Genomic DNA, 23,806 nt, shown 5'->3' with positions numbered 1-23,806 from the left:
GCGACAGAGCCAGACTCCATCTCAAAGGAAAAAAAAAAAAAATCACCTTTTTCTTTTTTAAGAGACAGGGTCTCACTATGTTGTCCAGGCTGGTGTTGAACCCCTGGGCTCAAGCGATCCTCTCATCAGGGCCGCCTAAAGTCCTGGGACTACAGGTGTGAGCCACTTTTTACTTAAAAATTTCCTCCCGTCTCTCCCCTCTCTTTCTTTTCTTTCTTTCCCTCCCTCCCTCCCTCTCTCTCTTTTTGACATTTTGCTGAATAACCACAATACTATGATCATCTCAATGGCATTTAACACTGACAGGAAGGCCGGGCGCGGTGGCTCAAGCCTGTAATCCCAGCACTTTGGGAGGCCGAGATGGGCGGATCACAAGGTCAGGAGATTGAGACTATCCTGGCTAACACGGTGAAACCCCGTCTCTACTAAAAAATACAAAAAAACTAGCCAGGCGAGGTGGTGGGCGCCTGTAGTCCCAGCTACTTGGGAGGCTGAGGCAGGAGAATGGCGTGAACCCAGGAGGCGGAGCTTGCAGTGAGCTGAGATCTGGCCACTGCACTCCAGCCTGGGCGACAGAGCGAAACTCTGTCTCAAAAAAAAAAAAAAACAAAAACAAAAAACAACACTGACAAGATACTCTCATCTAAGGTACAACCCATATTCAATTTTCCAATTTCCTTCACATGTCCATTATAGCTTTCCCACCAACCCAGCCTCTTCCAACCCTTTTCTCTTTTCACAAGACTAACTTTTTTTTTGAGACGGAGTCTCGATTTGTCGCCCAGGCTGGAGTGCAGTGGCTCGATCTTGGTTCACGGCAAGCTCCACCTCCTAGGTTCACGCCATTCTCCTGCCTCAGCCTCCCACAGAGCTGGGACTACAGAAGCCCGCCACCACGCCCAGCTAATTTTTTTTTGTATTTTTAGTAGAGCCGAGATTTCACTGTGCTAGCCAGATGGTCTCGATCTCCTAACCTCGTGGTCCGCCTGCCTTGGCCTCCCCAAAGTGCTGGGATTACAGGCGTAAGCCACTGCACCTGGCCTAACATTTTTTTTTAATAGGCCACCTGTCTGCCCATTTGGATTTGTCTTGTCTTGGTAGATTTAGATAAAATGTTCTGGGCACAAATCCTGCAAATATTATGTTGGATTCTTTTGAGTTTGTGGCAATGGGATGCAACCAGTGTCTCTCTGTTTCATGGTGATGTGCATGGCACTGTCTGCTAGGTTCCTCCAGAGTCTGGCATTCACCATTCCTTTGTAATCTGTCAGTCCCCAGTGATAGGGTTTGGTTGTGTCCCCATCCAAATTTCATCTTGAATTGTAGTTCCCATAATCCCCCTGTGTAGTGGAAGGCACCCAGTGGAAATAACTGAATCATGGTGGGGGCTTCCCCCGTGCTGTTCTAGTGAGTTCTCACGAGATCTGACGGTTTTATAAGGGGCTTCTCCTTCGCTGGGTATTCGTTCTGTCCCCCGTGAAGAGGTACCTTCCACCATGATTGTAAGTTTCCTGAGGCCTCCCTAGCCATGTGGAACTGAAAGCCAATTAAAACTCTTTCCTTTATAAATTACCCAGTCTTGGGTAGTTCTTCATAGCACCGTGAGAATGGATTAACACAGGCACCCACCATTCCTGTGTAATCTGTCAGTTCCCTGTGGGTGCTGCTTTTGAACAGCAGACATACTCCATTCCCCAAACTGACATCCCTCGTTAACCTCCATGAATGCTGCGTACTTGCACCAGCTGTTACCCCAGGGGCGCAGCATGCTGAAGTGCCACTCCTATCCTTCTTACACATTTGGAGGAGGTGTGCTTCTAGAAGAAGGAGCTTCCCACGCTACTGCTCTGTTTGAGCACCCTAATCCCTTTGGATTCTTGACTTTATTTGTATGCTATAGTCAAACTTCCTTACTGTTTTTTAAATTTTGTTTTTAGAGACGGGGTCTCATCACTATGTTGCCCAGGCTAGTCTCAAACTCCTGGGCTTAAGCAATCCTCCCCTTTTAGCCTCCCATAATGCTGGGAGCTACTGCACTCAGCCTCTTCATTCCTTTTAATGCTCAATCTTTCCCAGCTTTGGCTAGTGAGGCCTCCTCGGGCCAGCTCACATCTGCTCAGCATTTTCCTAAAGCAGCTTCTGAGAAATCTTGCCACATGCTCAGAAAGCAATGACCTCCTCGCCTGGCCAACGTGGTGAAACCCCGTCTCTACCAAAAAATACAAAAATTAGCCGTGCATGGTGGTGGGCGCCTGTAGTCCCAGCTACTCAGGAGGCCAAGGTGGGAGAACCGCTTGAACACAAGAAGTGGAGGCTGTAGTGAGCTGAGATTGTGCCACTGCACTCCAGCCTGGGCAAACAAGAGTGAGACCCAACCTTTTTTTTTTTTTTTTTGAGACGGAGTCTCGCTCTGTCGCCCAGGCTGGAGTGCAGTGGCGCGATCTCGGCTCACTGCAAGCTCCGCCTCCTGGGTTCACGCCATTCTCCTGCCTCAGCCTCCCGAGTAGCTGGGACTACAGGCACCTGCCACCACGCCCAGCTAATTTTTTTGTATTTTTAGTAGAGACAGGGTTTCACTGTGTTAGCCAGGATGGTCTTGATCTCCTGACCTCGTGATCCGCCCGCCTCGGCCTCCCAAAGTGCTGGGATTACAGGCGTGAGCCACTACACCCGGCCAAGACCCTATCTTGAAAAAGAAAAAGAAAAAGAGAAGAGAAAGCAAGCAATAACCTCTTCCTATCACAGAAGAACAACAGAAACAGAGACAAAAGCAAGACGGTGCAGTGAAGCCCCAGAGGAATCTAGCATAATAGCTACAATTCTAATCAAAGTCCTAGGGATCAGCTCTCGGGATCAGCTCTGTGTGTGTGAGCATTTTTGGTCAGTTAATTACACAGTTAATTACACGTACGCCTCGGGCTGGGCCAAGTAAAAGGCAGTTACAAAGATGAGAAGTCAGTAAACCCAGCCTTCCTGCAGACCCCGAGGGCCAGTGAGCCTTCAAGCCTTACCTACTGAAGGAGGTCTCTTGGATGACACTCTGAACTGGCTGTTGCTGGACTGCACTGTGGTAGCTGTGCAGGACACGGAGGACGTGGCTGATGAGGTGGCCATGACAACTTTGTTTGCTTCCATAAAAGCATCTTGGAAATTGTATAAACACTTCTTTTTTGCAGCATTCTTTTTCTCTTTACTATCCGAGACTGCAGGTGTTTCATTGCTAGATGGAGGTGGAAGGGCTTCTGGTCTTGTTTCTGAGAGTGCTGGCCCTAATATTTCACTCCCTTCAAAGAAGAACAGGAAAATTATGGCTTCTGACAGCAATCATACTTAGCTCAACCCTAAAAGACATGCTGATGACTGAACATTTGACACTGGGGGTGCTACCGAAGTCAGGATCCCACTGGGATGACGCTAAGTCAACCAGTTCTTAATCTAAGAAAAAACTGTATTGAGCACCTACTATGTGCCAATTCCTGTGCTAGGTGCTTTCCAAAGTTACGTAAAGTCTTAAAACTACTTTCTGAGGTTGATACTATTACTCCCATCCTAAGAAGATGAAGAAACTGAGGCTCAGAGAGGCCAAGCAATTTGCCCAAGGTCACACAGCTAGAAATCCTTCCCAAGCAGAGATCAGGATGTCAAGTGTAGCCTGCTGTTCTGGCACACGCGGGGGCTGGGTGTGGGGCTGCCAGGAGCTCTGGCCACAGGAAGACAGAGATGAGGGGTAGGCACCAGCCCCTTTTCAGGTGCCCCTGACCCTGCGACTGAAGTAACAGCTGGGCCTCAGTGGCTGAGGCGGCTGGGGAGGAAGGAGCTAGTAAAGGGGAGAGATGCCACGTGGGGCCAATGCAGTAACCAGAGGAAGGAGTGTGAGTCACAGATTTAAGTCGACTGTGGCACTTTCTTCCTGCCCCTGTGCACTGGGGGGCCTGAGGTCTGATTGTCACCACTGCTCGAGAATTGAAGGCCGGGCACCCAACCATGGTCACCAGACCCTCAGCAGTGCGGAGGCCACGCCCATGTGGCTCACCGGTCTGACAGGGAGCCACCGAGTCAGAGTCTTGCTCTGCTCAGTCACGCAGTGGGACTGACTGGTGGCAGATGCGACAGGATGGAGTAGGATTGGAGACCGAGGTGGTGGAGCAGCGGCTGGCTACAGCTGCGCCAGGGTTTCCACGGGAGACTACGGCAAAGATGTCAATCTACTCAGGTTATTTTAAAACTTTAAGAAAGTTTTAACAAATTCCTTACCAGAAATTGTATCTGGCAAGAAAGTGCCAGGATTCCAGTTCTTATCATTCATCACTTCTGATCCCCAAAGACTTATAAATTTAGAACTATTCCACTCTGGAGTATTCCCAAAACAGCTCGGATAAATATGGTCTTGAAGAGATGCATTGAATACCTGATGCTTATTTGTGTGATTCTGAACAGGTGCTGGCGGTAAAGCCTACAAAAAAAAATTTTCTAATCACATATCAAAATTAATATTCTGTTTACCTAGGTAAGTAAACTACAGACAGACAATTCATTATGAGCCTCATGGGATGTGCTCGCCATGAGCTGAGGCCCACAGGGCGCACATCTCACAAAACGTGGACTTGATTTATGAGACTGTACACGGCAGGTCAAATTTCAACCAGATGTAGATATGAAAAGCAACCGATGCCTTGAGGAGTATATCTGAACAAACTTTAGACAACTCAGTAACCTGTCACATTCCTACTGGGTCACATGTGAGTGTGTCATGTGCGTCGTAAGATCTGTTTCTATGGCTTAATCTCAGCAAGCATTTTAATGATCATCACTGATAAGTCAACTTTGGAATCACTGATGAAAATGGATAAAACCCTTACACACTGACCTCTTATACCCAGGCAAAGTACAGCGCAAATCTAATGAACTAGAGGAATTCGTATACAGTGCTCTAAAGACCAGGGCATTCTCAAAGGAGCTGCCTCACTGGCAAGCCCTGCCCTGGGCCCTGTGGGGCAGACCACTGTTGAAGGCACCAAGGGAAGGTGATCAGGGTCTGGCCAGCTGGCTAGCCAACATCCATGCATTTTTTGAGTGACTAGCCATCTGGCTGCTCCTGCACAGGCTGGGGCCCCCTTGGGTCCTCCCTCTGCCTCAGCCGCTATCCAGGCACCAGGCCCTGGCTGCTGACCTCCTTAGGAGATCCTAAGCACCACGTTCTCACAGCGGCGCAGCACAAGAGCCTACACATCTGCACCAGGAACTCTTCCCAGTCCTTCTTCCCATCACAGCCAGAGTGATCTTTGTTGAATGTAAATTCGAGCACGTCACTCCTCTGCTCAGGACTCAACAATGGCTTCCCAAGGCTCTGGCCTGAAAAGATCCAAGGGAGCTGGGCCTACCTCCTCCAACCCTCCGGCTCACCAAGGCCCTGGACACAAAGGCCTCCCCTTGACCAGCACACACCTATTCACCTTCTTGGCCCTAAGCTTTGCTTGTGCTGTGTCCATGCTCTAGAATGTGTGAGCCTCAGCTCGTTACCGCACTCACACTCATCCTGCAGGCCTTGGCCTAAAGATCACTTCCTCAGAGAAGCTGGCACTGCCTTTGCTGTGACCACCCAGGACCCAACACCCAAGACCAAGGCGAGCCTTCCCACTGAACACACTAAAATCCGTCATCTTCCCTCTTAGCACTTACCATAGTTATAATTCAAGACCTACTTGTAGCCTATTGGTTTAATGTCTGCCTTTCCCCAGATTACATGAGCTCTAGGATGAGGTGGGACATCTGGATCCTGGCCCTTCCCCCCCAGTCCTTGCTAATGCTGGGCAGACACACGGCTCTCCCTCAGCAGGACTTCTGTCTGCTGGAGTGGAGGAACGCCCAGTCATGGGCAACCTGGTCACCACATCCTCTGGGACGCAGAAATGAGCACTGGATTCTGGAAACTCAAGTGGGAGGGTTCCCTGGAGGGTTCTGAAGAATGGGCAATGGTTCGGCAGAATCCTGCAGGCCTGGCTTGGCCAGAGGGAGGACACGAAGGGGTTAGGAGCAAAGGGATGGTGCATATACAGGTATGACAGTGCCATACCCTGACAGGCTCCAGGTTGAGTGGGGGCAGCAGCCAGGCCAAAGACAACTTTGTATCACTTTGTCCTCAAGGGGCTGGGGAGTCACAGAGGGATTTAAGCAGCAAAGTGAGATGATTTGGTCAGCTCAGTGGAAAGATCAATTTGTGGCAATACTGTGGATGAACCAGAAGGCAGAAGGAGGACAAGTGGTTAGTCAGGGGGTGAGAAAGGATGAAGCAACAGCAGTGAAAGTGGCAAGGAAAGGAGGAATTCTGGAGCTATCAAGATGAAAGCTGGGACTGCACATCTAGTCCAGGAGCTACCACTGCTGGCTCCACTATGAGGAGGCACGTTCAGGTGACAGATCTTAACTCTAGTCCCACGTCTTGGCCTTTGGGCTCTGCAGTCTGGCGAGCTTGGATACCAGCTCTCCCTTTTACTAGCTGTGTGACCTCAGGCAAATTACTCAATCTTTTTGTGCTTTAGTTTTCTCATCTGTAATCTGGAGATACCTACCTCCAGGGTTATGGTAAGAATTGAGCACACTGTCTGGCCCATAGTAGTATTCAGTGAGTGTGACGGTGCACTGCTTTAATTTTCTAAGACAACAGTCTTAGAGACTTCTATAGAGAGACTACTTATATAGACATACAGTCCCTGGACACAAAACACCTGACCAACCAACCAAACCTTTCCACCTTGCCCTTCTCCCACAGTGCTTCGGAGCAGAGAGGAAGCACGCCCCTCTGGGCTGCTGGACAGCTCAGTGAGTCCAATGACCTGAAACAGGCCCAGGATGGCAAAGGGGGAGAGGAGGGTAGAGCAGACACTCAAGATTCAACAGCAGGAAGAAACAGGTCCAGAAGGACCACCCAGGCTACAGGCAAGGGCTAAAGTCATTGTTCTGGTATGGAAGCCCCACGGGACAAGAGCCAGGAGAAAAAAAAAAACCAAAAAAAAAAACCCAAAAAAAAAAACGCATTTCAATACCTATTTCTACAAAGCAGTGATAAGCTAAGAGCTGCTTTGCTGAGAAGTAATTGATGAAAAGTAACAAGTAGAAGACTTGGGTCTTGAGTACCTTCTAGTAAGGGGCAGAAACATCTGACAGATGCCAACCTGCTGGCTTTGAGCAGCAGTCTCATTGTGCTGGCCCAGCTGGTAAACCCTGACTAGAAGCACTCTCAGGGCTCTGAATCTATGTAAGTACTTCCTGGACTCCTCAAGACACGACGGTGAGTTGTCTGGTTTCAGGTCTGAAAAGCCTGGGCCTGGCTGACAGCCTTGGCTCCACCACCCGTGTGTGTGCAGAGAGCTCTTGCTTGTGCTTTAAAACCCTGTTTCAACATCATTTCCACTGCAAAACCACCCGCGGGCTTATTTAAAATGTTCTCTCTTCAATGTTACTTTTCTGCCTAGCATCTGTGAGTTCCATCAGGTATGTCACAACATTTTCATATTTTGATCTTGTTTTTGTCTTCTCTTTAGACTGTGAACTCTTTGAAAAGAGGGGCCAGGACTAACCGATTTTTGTCTTCCTAGAATATAGCACAGGGCCTGGCACATATTGGGTGTTCAATAAGTGTCTGCTGAACAGTGTCTAGCTTAGAGGAATAAGGGAATGCATCTATACAACTGTAATATTGGAAACATATGGTAATGATTCTACGCATTCGATTTACACACTGTGCAGAACCCCACCTACTCAAAAACGGAGGCCCAGTAGTAGGGACAAAAGTAACAGGGATCAGTAGCAAAAAAAGTTGTATTTTCTTTAATGCTTTTGCAGAAGATGCCTACTGATCTCAATAGCTTATGGATTTCCTTCAGGAAAAAATAGGTGTCTGTCACCTAGACCATTTTTGGACCATGACTTTATAAGTCCATCAATGAGCTAACTGTAAAGTAACTCTCTCAGAATGTGGACCATGCTATTGAATCTGAACACCGACTTCACTCATACAAACCCACAAAGCTTCAACTAGCAGTTGTTTTGCATTTTTATCCACTTTGAGACAAAAGAAGTAATCCATAGGAAAGGAAAACTGTTGCTTTAAATAAAAGCTCTGACACAAATGCAAACACAACAAACTGCTTTCCACTGGGCACACATTGAGTCTATCCAGGAGCTGGGTGACTTGCTTGTCCTCTACCACCCACACTCACTCGGACATGGAACATGGGTGCAAGACACAACTGAGCAAGAGCCGCAGACTGAGTCACGAGGCTCACACGTGAGAGGTTCCCAACACTAAGCATCCGAGCAAAAATGAGTTCCACCTGTATCCCAGGTAACGAAAAGGTTAAGATGACGAACTCTCTGCTTAACTTAGGTTTCTTGGTATTTCTCCCAGAGATGGTAAAGAGGCAAAGGACTACCTTTCCTTTGGCTGTGCCAGTTTTCAGGCTGGAAGAGCTGAATCTCAGCTCTAAAAGAACATGCAAGTCAAAGATCACAATTTGATCCCCAAATTGCAACCTATTTATGACCCTATTGTCCACACAGCTTTACATCTCCAATCTAAATCTGAACTTGTACTTTAAACTGTATTTAACCGAATCGTGTTTTAATTGTATTAAATGCTTTTCCAGTGGTTTTACTTAAGTCTCAAAGTAACCTAGAGAGGGAGTGTAAAGACACACCCTGGCCCTCGAAGCTAACAAGGGACCCAAGGCTACTTGGCACCCGGTCCTCCTCTTGCACCACGTCACCAGGCTCCACTTGATACACCGAACTCCGGAGGGCCAGAACCCAGTGGCCACTACAAATGCTCCACTGCAAAGTTCTCAGTGGAGACTTTGAGACATCCCTGTCCTCACTTCTAGGCCCTTTCTTAGTACATCAACTGTTTTACAGTACATCCTCCGTGATGGATGAAAAAGACTCAGGATTCAAAGTCACATGACTTGGGTTCCGGTATAGATTCAGGCCCTGTAGTCGTGACTTCCTACTCCTAGGCCACGTGGACAGCAGGTGGGAGGAGCAGCGAGGTGCAGCCACACCTGCTCGGCTTTGCTCTTCGCTTGAAGAAGGCCATTCTTCCCCCCTGGTCTGGGCTTTGTCGGGTAAGAGGGGCTACTTAGCTCTAGATCTGAGAGAAATGACACTGAACACTTTGGTAACCAACTGCTATCAACAAAGGCAAAGGACGAAGAGAAGTATTAGGAGGTGATGAGAGAAGCGAAGTGGAGGTGAGGGGAAGGAATGGCCACACACCATCGCCACGGTGACGTGTGGGGGCCGCAGTCTGGAGACCCTTGAGAGGAGCCCAGGTCTCAGGTAGTTCTCGCACCAGCAGATGCCAACCCTCATAGGGAAGCATCCACTATGGAGGCCTCTGGGTTCTCACAGAGTAAGCTGAGCAAAACATAACCTCCTAATAGAATCCATCCGCACAAGGAAATAATATACCACAGGTGACATCAGCAGAAAACGAATCTGGATGCTCAAGGTTTCAAACACAGAGTAACTATGTGTAAAATGCTTAAAGAAAGAAAAGAAAGAAAGAAAGAAAGAAAGAAAGAAAGAAAGAAAGAAAACAAGGAACAAGAGAATATAAAAAGCTACTAGATATCTTTGAAAAAAAAAGTAAATTAAATATAATATATTTAAACATATAATATAGTCGGAATTAGAACTTAAGTGGCAGGCTAGGCACCACTACAGAATCACTTAACTGGAGGACTGATCCCAAAAAAGTTCTCAGAACACTGAACTGAGAGATAAGGAGATGAGAAACCTGCAAGAGAGTGTCAGGGATGCAGAACAGAAGAAAGTCTAACACCAATCTCATCAGAGGCTGAGAAAGACAACTGAATGGTTGCAGGAACATGGAGATAACATGGATGGCAATTATCAAACAGGAAATTGAAAATGATTGGTAGGTTAAAGGCTCTAATGGAAAAAGTAGACAGCATGCAAGAACAAGGGGGCCGTGTGAGCAGACAGATAGAAAGAAATGCTGGCAATAAAAACAATGTAAGAGAAACGAAGACTATCAGTGATGGGCTCATCAGGAGACGACACGGTCAAGGAAAGAGTCAGGGAGCTGCAAGATATGTCAGCAGAAACTTCCCATACTGCAAGGCAAAGAGAAACAAGAATTAAAAACAAAACTAGAAACAATCCCCCCAGTAGAACAAAACATCCAAAACTTGCGGGACAGTTTGGAAAGATATAACACCTGGTAAGTGGAATGCTGGAAGGAGAGACTAGAGAAACAGTTGAAGTAGTAATAGGTGAAAAGTCTCCAAAATTAACAACTGACAGCACAGATCCAAGGAATTCAGAGAACATCAAGTAGAATAAATACCCCCAAAGCTACATGAAGGCATATTCTATTCAACCTGCAGAATACCAAAGAAAAAGAGAAAATCTTGGCCAGGTGCCGTGGCTCACGTCTGTAATCGCAGCACTATGGGAGGCCAAGGTGGGCAGATCACCTGAGGTCAGGAGTTCAAGACCAGCCTGGCCAACATGGTGAAACCTCGTCTCTACTAAAATACAAAAATTAGCCAGGCATGATGGTGGGTGCCTGTAATCCCAACTACTCCGGAGGCTGAGATGGGAGAATCGCTTGAACCTGGGAGACAGTGGTTGCAGTGAGCCGAGATCGTGCCACTGCACTCCAGCCTGGGTGGCTGAGTGAGACTCCATCTCAAAAAAACAAACAACAACAACAAAAAGAGAAAATCTTGAAAGCAGCTGGGTGGGGGTGAGTGGACCTACAGAAGAACAGGGAAAGAATTCCAGAGGACACCTTGTCAGAAACCAGAAACCATGCCAGCAAGGACAGAGGGAAGTTAAACAGATCTAAAGTGTTCAAAGAAAAAAACTACCAACCTAGAATTATGTGTCCAGCGAAATTATCCTTCAAAAGTGAAGGAGAAATAAAGACTTCCTCAGACAAACAAAAACTGAGGGAGCTCATCACCAGCAGACCTGCCCTGCAAGAAATGTCAAAAGATTTCCTTCAGACAGAAGGTCAGAAATGTGGATCTACATAAAGAAAGGAAGAATACTAGAGAAGGAATAAAGACAAAGTAAAGTATCTTCTTCTTCCTATTAATCTAAAAGATAACTGTTGAAAGTAATCATCAACACTGTACCGGGTGATTAACATGCGGATAAGTGAAAATAATGACAGCAATGTCACAGGGAATAGGGAGGGGTCGGGAGTAATCTGTTAAATGTTACCTGTTTTACATTAGTTAGTTGAAAAGGGACTTAGATTAGTTCAAAATGTATATTGTAAACACTAGGGCAACTGCAGAAATTTTAAAAAATATAAATAAAATTGATATAATAAGAGAGGAGATCAAAATCATAAAATGCTTAATTAAAAGTAGAGAAGGCAGAAAAGACTCATAATGAATAGGAAACAATTACAAACATGGCTGATATTCATCTAAACACATTAAAAAATCACTTTAAATGTGAATAGTCAAATACACCAATGAAAAGACAAAGATTATCAGAGTATATCAAAAAACAACAAGCATGGTGGCATGTGCCTATAGTCGCAGGTACTCAGGAGACCAAGGTGGGAGGATTGCTTGAGCCTAGGAGTTCAAGTCCAGCTTGGGTAACACAGCAAGATTCCATCTCTAAAAATAACAAACACACACAACTACACATGTCTGTAAGAAACCTGCTTTGCATATGAAAACCCTGAGAAGTTGGCTGGGTGAGGTGGCTGACGCCTGTAATCCCAGTCTTTTGTGAGGTGGGCGGATGACGAGGTCAGCAGATCGAGACCATCCTGGCTAACATGGTGAAACCCTGTCTTTACTAAAAATACAAAAAAATTAGCCAGGCATGGTGGCGGGTGCCTGTAGTCCTGAGGCAGGAAAATGGCATGAACCCGGGAGGCGGAGCTTGCAGTGAGCCAAGATGGTGCCGTTGCACTCCAGCCTGGGCGACAGAGAGAGACTCCATCTCAAAAAAAAAAAAAAAGTAAGTATTGGCTGGGCTTGGTAACTCACGCCTATAAGCCCAGCACTTTGGTAGGCTGAGGTGGGAGGACTGCTTTAGCCCAGGAGTTTCAGTCCAGATGGCAACATAGTGAGACCCTGTCTTCTCTTTGGTAGAGTCCAAAACAATAAAAAAAAAATTAGCTGGGAGTGGTGGCACATGCCTGTAGTCCCAGCTATTGCGAGGCTGAGGCAGGAGGAATGCTTGAGCCCAAAAGTTTGAGGCTGCAATGAGCTATGATCATACCACTGTACTCCTGGTCTGGGTGACAGAGTGAGACGCTGTTTCAAAGAAAAAGAAAGTATTATGAACAACTGTACACTAACACACTGGATAAAACAGATGAAATGAAAAAAATTTTAGAAACACAAAACTTATCAAGACGAAATTATAAAGAAATAGAAAAGTCTGAACAGAGCTATAACTAGTAAAGCGATTGAACTGGTAATCAAAAATCACCCAATAGGCTGGGCGCAGTGGCTCATGCCTATAATCCCAGCACTTTGGGAGGCCGAGGTAGGTGGATCACCTGAGGTCAGGAGTTTGAGACCAACCTGGTCAACATGGCAAAATCCTGTCTCTACTAAAAATACAAAAATTAGCTGGGTGTGGTGGCAAGTGCCTGTAGTTCCAGCTACTTTGGAGGCTGAGGCTAGGGAATCGCTTGAATCTGAGAGGCGGAGGTAGCAGTGAGTGGAGATTGTGCCACTGCACTCCAGCCTGGGTGACAGAGCAAAACACCGTCTCAAAAAAAAAAAAAAATCACCCAATAAAGAAAAGCCACAGACCTGATGCTTCACTGGTCAATTCTACCAAACATTTAAAGAATTAATATCAATCTTTCTCAAAGTTTCCAAAAAACTGAAGAGAAGTGAGCACTTTCTAACTCGTGTCCTGAGCATATCCCCATACCAAAGCCAAAGACACTGTAAGAAAAACTACAGGGCCGGGCGCAGCAACTCAAGCCTGTAATCCCAGCACTTGGGAAGGGCAAGGTGGCGGATCGAGATTGGGAGTACCAGATCAGCTGACCAACATGGAGAAACCCCGTCTCTACTAAAAATACAAAATCAGCCAGGCCTGGTGGCGCATGCCTGTAATCCTAGCTACTCGGGAGGCTGAGGCAGGAGAATTGCATGAACCTGGGAGGCGGAGGTTGCAGCGAGCCAAGATCGCATCATTGTACTCCAGCCTGGGTAATGAGCGAAACTCTGTCTCAAAAACAAAACAAACAAAAAAAACTACAAATGAGTATCGCTTATGAACATTCATGCAAACATCCTCAACAAAATACTAGCAAACTGAATTCAGCAGCATATTAAAAGATTCATACACCATGACCACGTGGGAGTTATTCCCAGAATGCAAGGATGATTCAATGTATAAATAGTAATCAATGTTAACATGCCACATTAACAGACTGGAAAACGCCAAAGATCATCAAACCTGGTGCAGAAAAAGCATGTGACAAAATTCAACACCCTTTTATTATTATTATTTTTCGAAATGAAGTCTTGCTCTGTCGCCCAGGCTGGAGTGCAGTGGCGCGATCTCGGCTCACTGCAAGCTCCGCCTCCCAGGTTCAGGCCATTCTCCTGCCTCAGCCTCCCGCATAGCTGGGACTACAGGCGCCCCCCACCACGCCCTGCAAATTTTTTTGTATTTTTAGTAGAGACGGGGTTTCACCGTGTTAGCCAGGATGGTCTCGATCTCCTGACCTCGTGATCCGCCCGCCTTGACCTCCCAAAGTGCTGGGATTACAGGCGTGAGCCACCGCGCCCGGCCTCAACACCCTTTCATAACAAAAATACCCAACAAACTAGGAATAGAAAGAAAACTACCAAAACATAATAAAAGCCATATATGAAAAACCCACAGCAAACAATGGTGAACAAATGAAAGCTTTTCCTTAAGTAACAGGAACAAGGCAAGGATGCCTGCTTTCACCACTTCTATTCAACATAGTATTAGAAATTTCAGCCAGAGCAAATAGGCAAGAAAAATAAAAGGCATCTAAACTGGAAAGGAAGAAGTAAAATTATCTCTCTTTGTAGATGGTATGATTTTACATGTAGAAAACTCTAAAGATTCCACAAAAAAAGTCTCTTAGAATAGATGAATTCAGCAAAGTAGGAAGATACAAAATCAACACTCGAAAATCAGCTGCTTGTCTATACACTAACAATGGTCAGTCAGAAAAGGAAATTATGAAAACAATTCCATTCAAAAAGCATCAAAAATAATAATTTAGGGCTGGGCACAGTGGCTCATGCCTGTAATCCCAGCATTAGCCAGGCGTTAGCCAATTAGCCAATTAGCCAGGCATGGAGGCGCGTGCCTGTAATCACTGCTACTCCAGAGGCTGACACAGGAGAATCACTTGAACCTGGGTGGTGGAGGGTGCAGTGAGCCAAGATCATGCCACTGCACTCCAGTGTAGGCGACAGAGTGAGATTCTGTCTCAAAAAAACACCAAACCAAAACAAAACACCAACAGGAATTAACCAAAGAAGTGAAAGAGTTGTACCATAAAAACTACAGGCCGGGCACGGTTGCTCACGCCTGTAATCCCAGCACTTTGGGAGGCCGAGGTGGGCAGATCACGAGGTCAGGAGATATAGACCATCCTGGCTAACACAGTGAAGCCCCGTCTCTACTAAAAATACAAAAAAATTTGCCAAGCGTGGTGGCGGGCGCCTGTAGTCCCAGCTACTCGGGAGGCTGAGGCAGGAGAATGGCTTGAACCCGGGAGGCAGAGTTTGTAGTGAGCCGAGGAGGCGCCACTGGACTCCAGCCTGGGCAACAGACCGAGACTGTCTCAAAAAAAATAAAATAAAATAAAAATTAAAAAACTGACAAAACAGGCCAGGCGCAGTGCCTCACGCCTGTAATCCCAGCACTTTGGGAGACCAAGGCGGGCGGATCATGAGGTCAGGAGTCTAGACCATCCTGGCTAACACGGTGAAACCCCATCTCTATTAAAATACAAAAAATTAGCCGGGCATGGTGGCACACGCCTGTACAGGAGGCTGAGGCAGGAGAACTGCTTGAACCCAGGAGGTGGAGGTTGCAGTGAGCCGGGATCATGCCACTGCATTCCAGCCTGGGTAACAGAGGGAGACTGTCTCAAACAAACACTACAAAACATTGCTGTAAGAAATTAAAAAAAAAAAAAATTGAAAACACATACCATATTCATTGATTAGAAGACAATACTGTTAGAGTGTACACACTACCCAAAGTGATCTACAGATTCAACACACCCCCTATCAAAATCCCAATGATGTATCTTGAAGAAATAGAAAATCCATCCTAAATTCATATAGAATCTCTTAGGATCCTGAATAAGCCAAACAATCTTTTTTTTTTTTTTTTTTTTTTTTTGAGACAGAGTTTCCCTCTTGTTGCCCAGGCTGGAGTGCAGTGGCGTGATCTCGGCTCACTGCAAGCTCCGCCTCCCGGGTTCACGCCAGTCTCCTGCCTCAGCCTCCCGAGTAACTGGGACTGCAGCATGCGCCACCACGCTCGGCTAAGTTTTTGTATTTTTAGTAGAGATGGGGTTTCACTGTATTAGCCAGGGTGGTCTCGATCTCCTGACCTCGTGATCTGTCCGCCTTGGCCTCCCAAAGTGCTGGGATTACAGGTGTGAGCCACTGCGCTCGGCCAACCCAAACGATCTTTACACAAAAAACAAAAAACAAAAAACAAAAACCACCAAACCTGGTGGACTCAGGACTCACACTTCCTGATTTCAAAACTTACTGCAAAGATATAGCAATCAAAACAATGTGGTATCAGCATGACATACAGACCAATGGAACAGAACAGAAAGCCCAAAAATGAAACTTCAGATATATGGTCAAACGATTTTTGACAAGGATGGCAAGATCCTTCAATAGGGAAAGGGCAGTCTTTTTAACAAATGGTACTGGGACAACTGAATATCCACATGCAAAAGAATGAAGTTGCACCCTTACCTAACACCATATTTTAAAATGAACTAAAAAATGGATTACTGACCTAAATGTAAGCAAAGAACAAAACTCTTCGAAGAAAACAGAGGGCAAAAGCTTCACAACATTGGATTTGGCAATGATTTACTGGATGTAACGCCAAAGGCACGGGCAACAAAGAACAGACAAATCGTACTGCATCAAAAACTGTTAACCGCTGTGCATCAACAGACACTATCAACAGAGTCAAAAGTCAAGCCACAGAATGGGAGAAAATGCTTGCAAATCATCTATCTGATAACGGACGAATATCCGGAATACAGAGACAACTAAAATGCAACAGCAATAACAAACCTGATCCACACATGAGCAAAGGACTTGAACAGACGTTTCTCCAAAGAAGATACACGAACAGTCAGTGAGCACATGAAAAGATGCCAACATCACTAAACACTAAGGAAACGCAAATCAAAACTACGATGTGTCTATGGTCATTTACACAAGAAAAAAAGCCCTACAATGTGGTACCACCTTACATCCATGAGGATGGTTACTATTAAAAAAGCAAAACTGAAAATAACAAGTGATAATGAGGATGTGGAGAAACTGAAACCCTTGTGCACTGTTGGTGGGAATGTAAAATGGTGCAGCCACTGTAGGAAACGGTGGCAGTTCCTCCAAAACTTACAACTACAATTACCATACGATCTATAAATTCCACTTCTGGGTACACACCCCAAACAACTGCAAGCAGGGTCCTGAAATATTTGCACACTCATGTTTGCAGCAGCACTGCTCATAGTAGCTACTGTATGGAAACAACTCAAGTGTTCACTGATGGAGATGCAAAATAGGGTACAGCCATATGATGAGTATTGTTTAGCCTTAAAAAGGAAGGAGATTCTGCAATATGCGAAGTGAAATGAAATAAGCCAGTCACAAAAAGAGAAATACTGTACAATTCTATGTACATGAGGTACTTAGAATAGTCACAATCATAAAGACATAAAGTAGAATGATCGATGCCCAGGGTTGGGGGAAAGTGGAGTTATTGTTTAGTGGGTAAAAACCTCCAGTTTTACAAGATGAAAAGAGTTATGGAGACGGACCACTGAATTCTACACTTAAAAATGGTTAAGATTGTAAATTTTATATTATGCATATGTTACTATAATAAATCTTTTCAAAAAGTAAAGCAATGAAGGAAGATATACCATGCTAACACTAACCAAAAGAAAGCTGGAGGAGCTATATTAATTTCAGGCAGAGCAGACTTCAGAGCAAGAGAAGTTACCAGTGGTAATGAGGAGCATTACATAATGATAAAGGGTCAATTCTCCTAGAAGACATAACAATCCTCAATGTGTGTGCTGCTAATAACAAAGAATCAAACTTTGTAGGGCAAAACCTGATAGAACTGTGCAAGGAGAAACCGATGAATCCATTATTACAATGGAAGTCTTCAAGAGCCATCAATCAGAATGAACAGATCCAGCAGACAGAAAATCAGTCAGAACATAGTTGCTGACTGACAGAACTCAAGAGCACCATCAATCAATTGGACATAACGAACATCTGAAGACCACTTCACCCAACAACGGCAGAACACATTCCTCTGAAGCTCACATAGAACATTCACCAAGACAGACCATGTTCTGGGCCATAAAACATACCTTAATAAACTCAAAAAAACAGAAATTATACACTGTATGCTTTCAGATCACAATGGAATTAAAGTAGAAATCAGTAACAAAAAGATAGTTGGGAGATCCCCAAATATTTGGAAATTAAATGCTCTGGCACTTACAGTTTTTATTTTATGTAGTATTTCATTACTGTATTTTTCTCAGCAATTACTTTGAACTTTCAAATAACTTATACTCAATATATAAATTCAATATGTCACTGGTATGAAGACACTTCAAAATAGAAATTAGTCTTCAAGTCTTTCTAATTTCAAGAATTTTTTTTTTTTTTTTTTTTTTTTTTTGTAGAGACAGGACTATGTTGCCCTGGTCTTGAGCTCCCAGGCTCAAGCAATCCTCTCACCTCAGCCTCCCAAAGCGCTGGGATTACAGGCGTGAGCCACTACAACTGGCCAGAAAATAAATTTTTCATAGTACTCATGCTAAACATTTTAGGTACTAAATATTTACCCACAATGCCAAAAATATGAATTAAAAGAATTACAACTACAATGACATAACGTCTTAAAAGGCAACAACTGTGACTGCAGCACAGCAGGAACTCCCCAAGGCCTCAACAATGCAAAAGTGATGGCAGACACAGTGGCAGGTCAGAAGCACACAAGGCCCCCTCCACGTTAAGCACCCACCTTCTGCCTCCCTACATTCAGAACTTCTTACCCAATAATCCTCCTGTTGATTATCTCTAAGAAACTTCCTCCAATATCACTGAAATGCATGCTATTCTGATACAGCTCGTTTGCTTTCTGAAACATCCTCCAATGTCACTGAAATCTGTGCTATTCTGATACAGCTCATTTGCTTCTTAAGCTGTCCACAACTCGCTGGTGGACCAGGAGACCCCTTCAGGGCTGCTAATGCATTATGCATTTAGGCACAGATGTGGTCACAGCATCCAACTAAGTCAAACTAAGTCAAATAACACAAACTAATCTTGTAAGACCTGGTAAGTGACAATTCAAGTTTGTTTATAGTAATGAACATTTTCATACCAGATGCAAATGAAATATTTTGATAATTGTATCTTATGTTTCCACATAATAATGGCCACCACATAACATATTTTAAATGAATCAGTGAATAGTCTTCAGTTGACAAAAGTGGTAGAAATAACATTTAGTTATAAATTTCTAAATTTCTATACGACTTCTACCGCATATGGCTTGACCTCCATAATTGCTTTTCTATCCATATTTGCTTTTCTATTCTAATCTTTCTATATGATTACAGTTTAACAGGTATCAAAAGAACAAATAATAGATACAAATGATGCTCCTAAAATGTTTTTCTTCTTTTACCCATATATAGATCTCTAATTTCCTGAGAAAAGGCCAAAAGCCAGGGAAAAATAATCAATTTTTAACCAAAGGGGCCCCACAGTCTTTAGTAATAATCAATTTTACTATTTTACTTGAGTATTTTTAGGAACTAATTCTTGAATAGCTTCCACCCGTAAAAATATATAACAGAATATTATCTTTTCTTGGAACTAGGTAACAGACCTCTATTCAGGCAATAGCAAGGAGTGAAAAACTTCCTAACTTTACACATACACCCAGAGAAAATCAGGCTACAAACCAGGCGGGCCATGAAGATAGCCTAGTTCTGACTATATACCTGAAAAATGCTATTAAAAAGCATTCTATTATTAAGACATCATTAAATGTTCAAACTGAGCAATATTCAATCTAACAAAATTTAAGCATGAATTTGGATGGTTGTGTCAAGTAATTACAATAGATGTGACAAACTTATTACACTCTATTCTAAACCTGTGTCTGTTAATCTTCCACCTGCGCCTCTCCCTAGCAAACAGACAACAAAGCTCACTTATGGGCTACATGTACCCCACTTCACAGTGACCCCTGGAGGGGAGAAAACACACGTGTTTGGAAAAAATCATTCCATGTCATGTCCTCCTCCCTTTCTGTTGCAGCTTAAAATCATTGTTTTAAATAATAAATTAGAGTTTGAAATAAATTATATTTTTGATTGATCAGAGCTACCTTTGGACAAGAATAACTGGTACAAAGAAAAAAAAGAAAACAATCAGAATTACAGTGAGTCATTCTAGTAAAGGTAAGCTCAAAATAACTAGAGAGGAAAAGCTATCTAAGGTCCAAAGAATGAAACCAGCCTAAAAATTTCGCTGTAACGGCTAAGATACTAAGTAAACACATGAGGTTCTCTTAGAAGAAATGCATAAAAATCAACTTATTTCTAGATCCTCACTCCACTTCCTGAATGGGCTCTTCACACTGGGTTTCTGGCAGCTTCTCCTGTCTGTACCCTCCCCTCCCCAGTGCTCCATAACCTGCAGGGCGTTATAATTTTCTGTGGCATCACGCTTAGGGCTCCTCCTTTATTTAGGCTTGTGTATTTCTAAATGCTAAAGAAGCATAGTCATTTTAGACCCTGTGGAGTCCAGCCAGTGTTAGAGGACTCATGTTACATTCACATTATTTTACCTATCACGTTAAGAAAAAGAGCAAGCCCTGGAAGATCACAAGCAGATAACTGGTCTTCTGTGGAAGTATTCCCTAGGTTTAACCTGTTAGAAGTATCACCTGAAAAATCCTTCTGTTCTATTTAATTCTGAATAAAAGGACTATGATCTTCACAGTTGTTTTTAATGATTGTTACAACTGTAAAGGTTCAAAATTACAGGGCTTAAGAGATTATGGTGAAAGGAAACCCTTGCAGACCTTCCTACTGAGAGCAGATGCTATCCTACGCAAGTTGCTAATTCATAGATTTCTGTTTGTTTGACTACATACTTCTGCAAGATCTCAGGGAAGAGTGAGCTTTCAGACCCTTTTTGCCCTGACTTACCTTACTGTGTGTGAAGGGGGGCGTTGCATACAAGGTGGGGTGGATAAGGGGGCGTGGCAGGTGTGGAACAGTGTGCAAAGGCACGTGTCCATGGATGTGAGGGTAAAGGTGCAGTGCAGGGTGTGTGGGCTTCTCTGGGCTCATGAACTGATGGCCAGGAGGAAGGGCTCCGGCTGTCATTGCAGATGGTGTCAGTCCAGAAGCTTCTTGTTTACAAACATGACATTCACAAGTGTTTGGAGCTTGTTCAGCCTAAGAGGAAAGAAAAAAAAAAAACCTATTTAGTGAAACAATAAATGGTATGAATTAAAGTCAGTCACATTCTGCCAAGTAGTTACAAAGCAAATACAAAGGTAAGTGGGCTTTTCCTGACACCCTGAGTTGACCAGGGCCTTCCATGCAAGGAAAAGGAGGGACCCCAAGAGACTGGGACTGAAGAAGCTGCACAGAGAGGAAAGGTGCACCTCATTCCACAGGCAGACTTGGGTAGAGCCACTGGTTCTGCATCCTATGCCTAATGCAGAAAATTTCACTTCCCACGTGTGAACAGGGACAAGGGAACTGGTGAAGACGACAGAGTAGAGAGGGGATGGCCGTGCTCCACTGGGCTCACACTGCTTCTAAATGGTTACACACAGATTCTCCAAAACAAAGCAGAGATGTGACTTCCGGTTATGGATATGGTGGCGTGAAGAGGTCAGTGGCTCCTTTCCCTCAGGGCAAATGTAAAACTGAACACAATTGTCAAAGGCAACCATTCTGAGGCTCTGGAAATCAGCCCAAGGAAAATACTGAGACACATCTATTCATGTAAATCAGCTAGAACTTCAGGGAAGAACAGCAAGTTGCCAGACTTTCTTGTCTGGGACCCTTTCCATTTCCTGCACCTGTACTCCGCCCCTGACTCAGTCTGCATCGGGCACAGGAGTTCTGTGACTACAGGGATGCCAGTGCAAACCAACCCTGTTGCCAAAAACAGCAGCCTGGTCAGGCAGAGGGTGAAGCGGTAAAAGCAGTGAACTCAGCAGGGAATAAATAGGGAAGCCTGCAGCTCTGTTCCCGTGAGACTGAGGTCCCAGTTGGGGTGAGTGGCAGAGGAGACAGAAATCTAACAGGGAGAACCTGGAAATGAGAGCGCCACAGAAGGGCTTCTTAAACTGTCCACAACTCGCCGGCTGACCGGGAGAGCATGCACTGAGGACACCTCAGGGGCTGGAGGAAGGCGCCAACAAGGGCTTGAGAACTGGCTGAGCGCTGAGCGCATTCACCCCACAGCTGACAATGCCTCAACCAACAGTGGAGACCCTGTGGATTCAAGGTGCATGGGCAACACCCGCCCAAATCATCAGCTGGCCAGTCAGCCAGGTGGACAAAGGGCAGACCTCTCGAAGCCAAGCTAAAAAGCAGAAGAGAAGATGTGAGCTGAGATATCCATAGCCACATAATGTGGGAGATACAGATCCTGCAACTGAAGTGCAGGAAATAACAAAAACAAAGAAACAAACAAAAGACAACAAAAGACCCTCAAAGGAAAAAATGATAATGCAAAGTCATTACATTATTTAAAATGTCCAGTTTTCAACAAAAAATTATGAGACAAGCAAAGATAAAAGTATGACCTAGGCTGGGCGCAGTGGCTCATGCCTGTAATCCCAACACTCTGGGAGGCAGAAGTGGGCAGATTACTTGAGCCCACGCGTTCAAGACCAGACTGGGCAATATGGCAAAATCCTATCTCTACAAAAAGTACAAAAACTATCCAGGCATGGTGGTGTGTGCTTGTAGTCCCAGCTACTTGGGGTGCTGAGGTGGGAGGACTGTTTGAGCCCAGGAGGTCGAGGCTCGAGGCTCCAGTGAGCTGTAATCATGCCACTGCACTTCAGCCTGGGTGACAGAGCAAGACCTTGTCTGGAAAAAAAAGTTATGTGACCAATAAGCAGGAAGTAAATAGTCAAACGGTTAACAGGTGTGGGTTCAGATATTAAATTAGCACACAAAGATGTCAAAGTAGCTGTTATAACATGTTCAGAGAATTAAAGGAAAATATGAAAATAAAGATTCAACATGTAGGGAATTACCATAAAAAAAGAGAAACAAAAAAACAGTAAACTATAAATTCTATAGGTGAAGAGTACAATAGCTAAACCAAAATTTCACTAAAGGGGCTCAAAAGCAAACTTAAAAGCAGAAAAATCATCTGTGAACTTGAAGAAGAGCAATGGAACTGATCTAACAACAGAGAGAAGAGACAAGGGGAAAGTATGCAGATGCTCAGAGGCCCGTGGAGAGCAGTGAACCACTCCAGCACAGGCAGAACCCAGCCCCGAAGGAAATAATAACACCCGGACATTCCACTCCCCAAATGTGATGAGAAACACTGATCTACAGATCCAAGCTCAGTGAACCTTAAGATGGATAAAAACAAAGAGATACTGAGAGCTGCAGAACTCTGGCACACAATGACCACCTAAGGCTTCCTGCAGCCCAAGGCCAAGTCCCTAGGATGACCCCAGACCCTACTAAAACACCTTCTTGAGAAAGCCAGGCTGCCAAGAGAATTGACTGTTCTAACAGTCTGACACCTGATGACTGTAACAAAAGTAACACTCTGGTGTAGAATTTGATAGTGGGGAAGGCTCTGTGTAGGGACACTGAGTATAGGATATCTCTGTACCTTTCACTCAACTTTGTTGTGAATCTAAAGCTACTCCTAAAAACAACCACTCTATTATTTATTTATTTATTTATTTATTTATTTATTTTTGAGACGGAGTCTCACTTCTCGCCCAGGCTGCAGTACAATGGCGCGATCTTGTCTCGCTGCAACCTCTGCCTCCTGGGTTCAAGTAATTCTCTTGCCTCAGCCTCCCAAGTAGCTGGGATTACAGGCACATGATAGCATGCCTGGCTAATTTTTGTATTTTTAGAAGAGATAGGGTTTCACCATGTTGGCCAGGTAGTCTCGAACTCCTGACCTCAGGTGATCCACTCGCCTCAGCCTCCCAAAGTGCTGGGCGTGAGCCACCCCTGTACCCGGTCTATTTTTTAAAATGAAGGCCAAATAAAGACATTTATACAAAAAGACAGAGAATTAACTGCAAGCAAACTAGTCCTGTAAGACATATTAAAGGAAGGTAAAAACAAGATGGTAACTTAAATTCGGCAGAATTTAAAATGAAGAATGCCAGAAATGACTAGCCAGCTAGCAAATAGAAAATACTGTATAAATACAGGCCAGGCGTGGTAGCTCACGCCTATAATCCCAGCACTTTGGTAGGCCAAGGCGGG

The 23,806-nt window shown here is 44.6% G+C and overlaps 1 protein-coding gene across 12 annotated transcripts in view; it reads right to left on the bottom strand.

Moving 5' to 3' along the window:
• Window positions 1-23,806, bottom strand: part of FAM193A (family with sequence similarity 193 member A) — a 201,260-nt gene that overhangs the window by 41,483 nt on the left and 135,971 nt on the right. For all 12 annotated transcript variants that reach the window (XM_078002878.1, XM_078002879.1, XM_028848244.2 and 9 more), the window contains 3 exons: window positions 20,519-20,770; window positions 4,255-4,453; window positions 3,012-3,284 (listed from right to left, as the gene is read on the bottom strand). In XM_078002878.1, coding sequence (XP_077859004.1) covers window positions 3,012-3,284; window positions 4,255-4,453; window positions 20,519-20,770 — 724 coding nt within the window. The remainder of the gene's footprint in view (window positions 1-3,011; window positions 3,285-4,254; window positions 4,454-20,518; window positions 20,771-23,806) is intronic.

This window comes from Macaca mulatta, chromosome 5, assembly GCF_049350105.2.
Source record: "Macaca mulatta isolate MMU2019108-1 chromosome 5, T2T-MMU8v2.0, whole genome shotgun sequence".
NCBI classification, from domain to species: Eukaryota; Metazoa; Chordata; class Mammalia; order Primates; family Cercopithecidae; genus Macaca; species Macaca mulatta.
The sequence above is the reverse complement of the archived record's forward strand: the minus strand, read 5'-3'. Positions and strand labels throughout refer to the sequence as shown.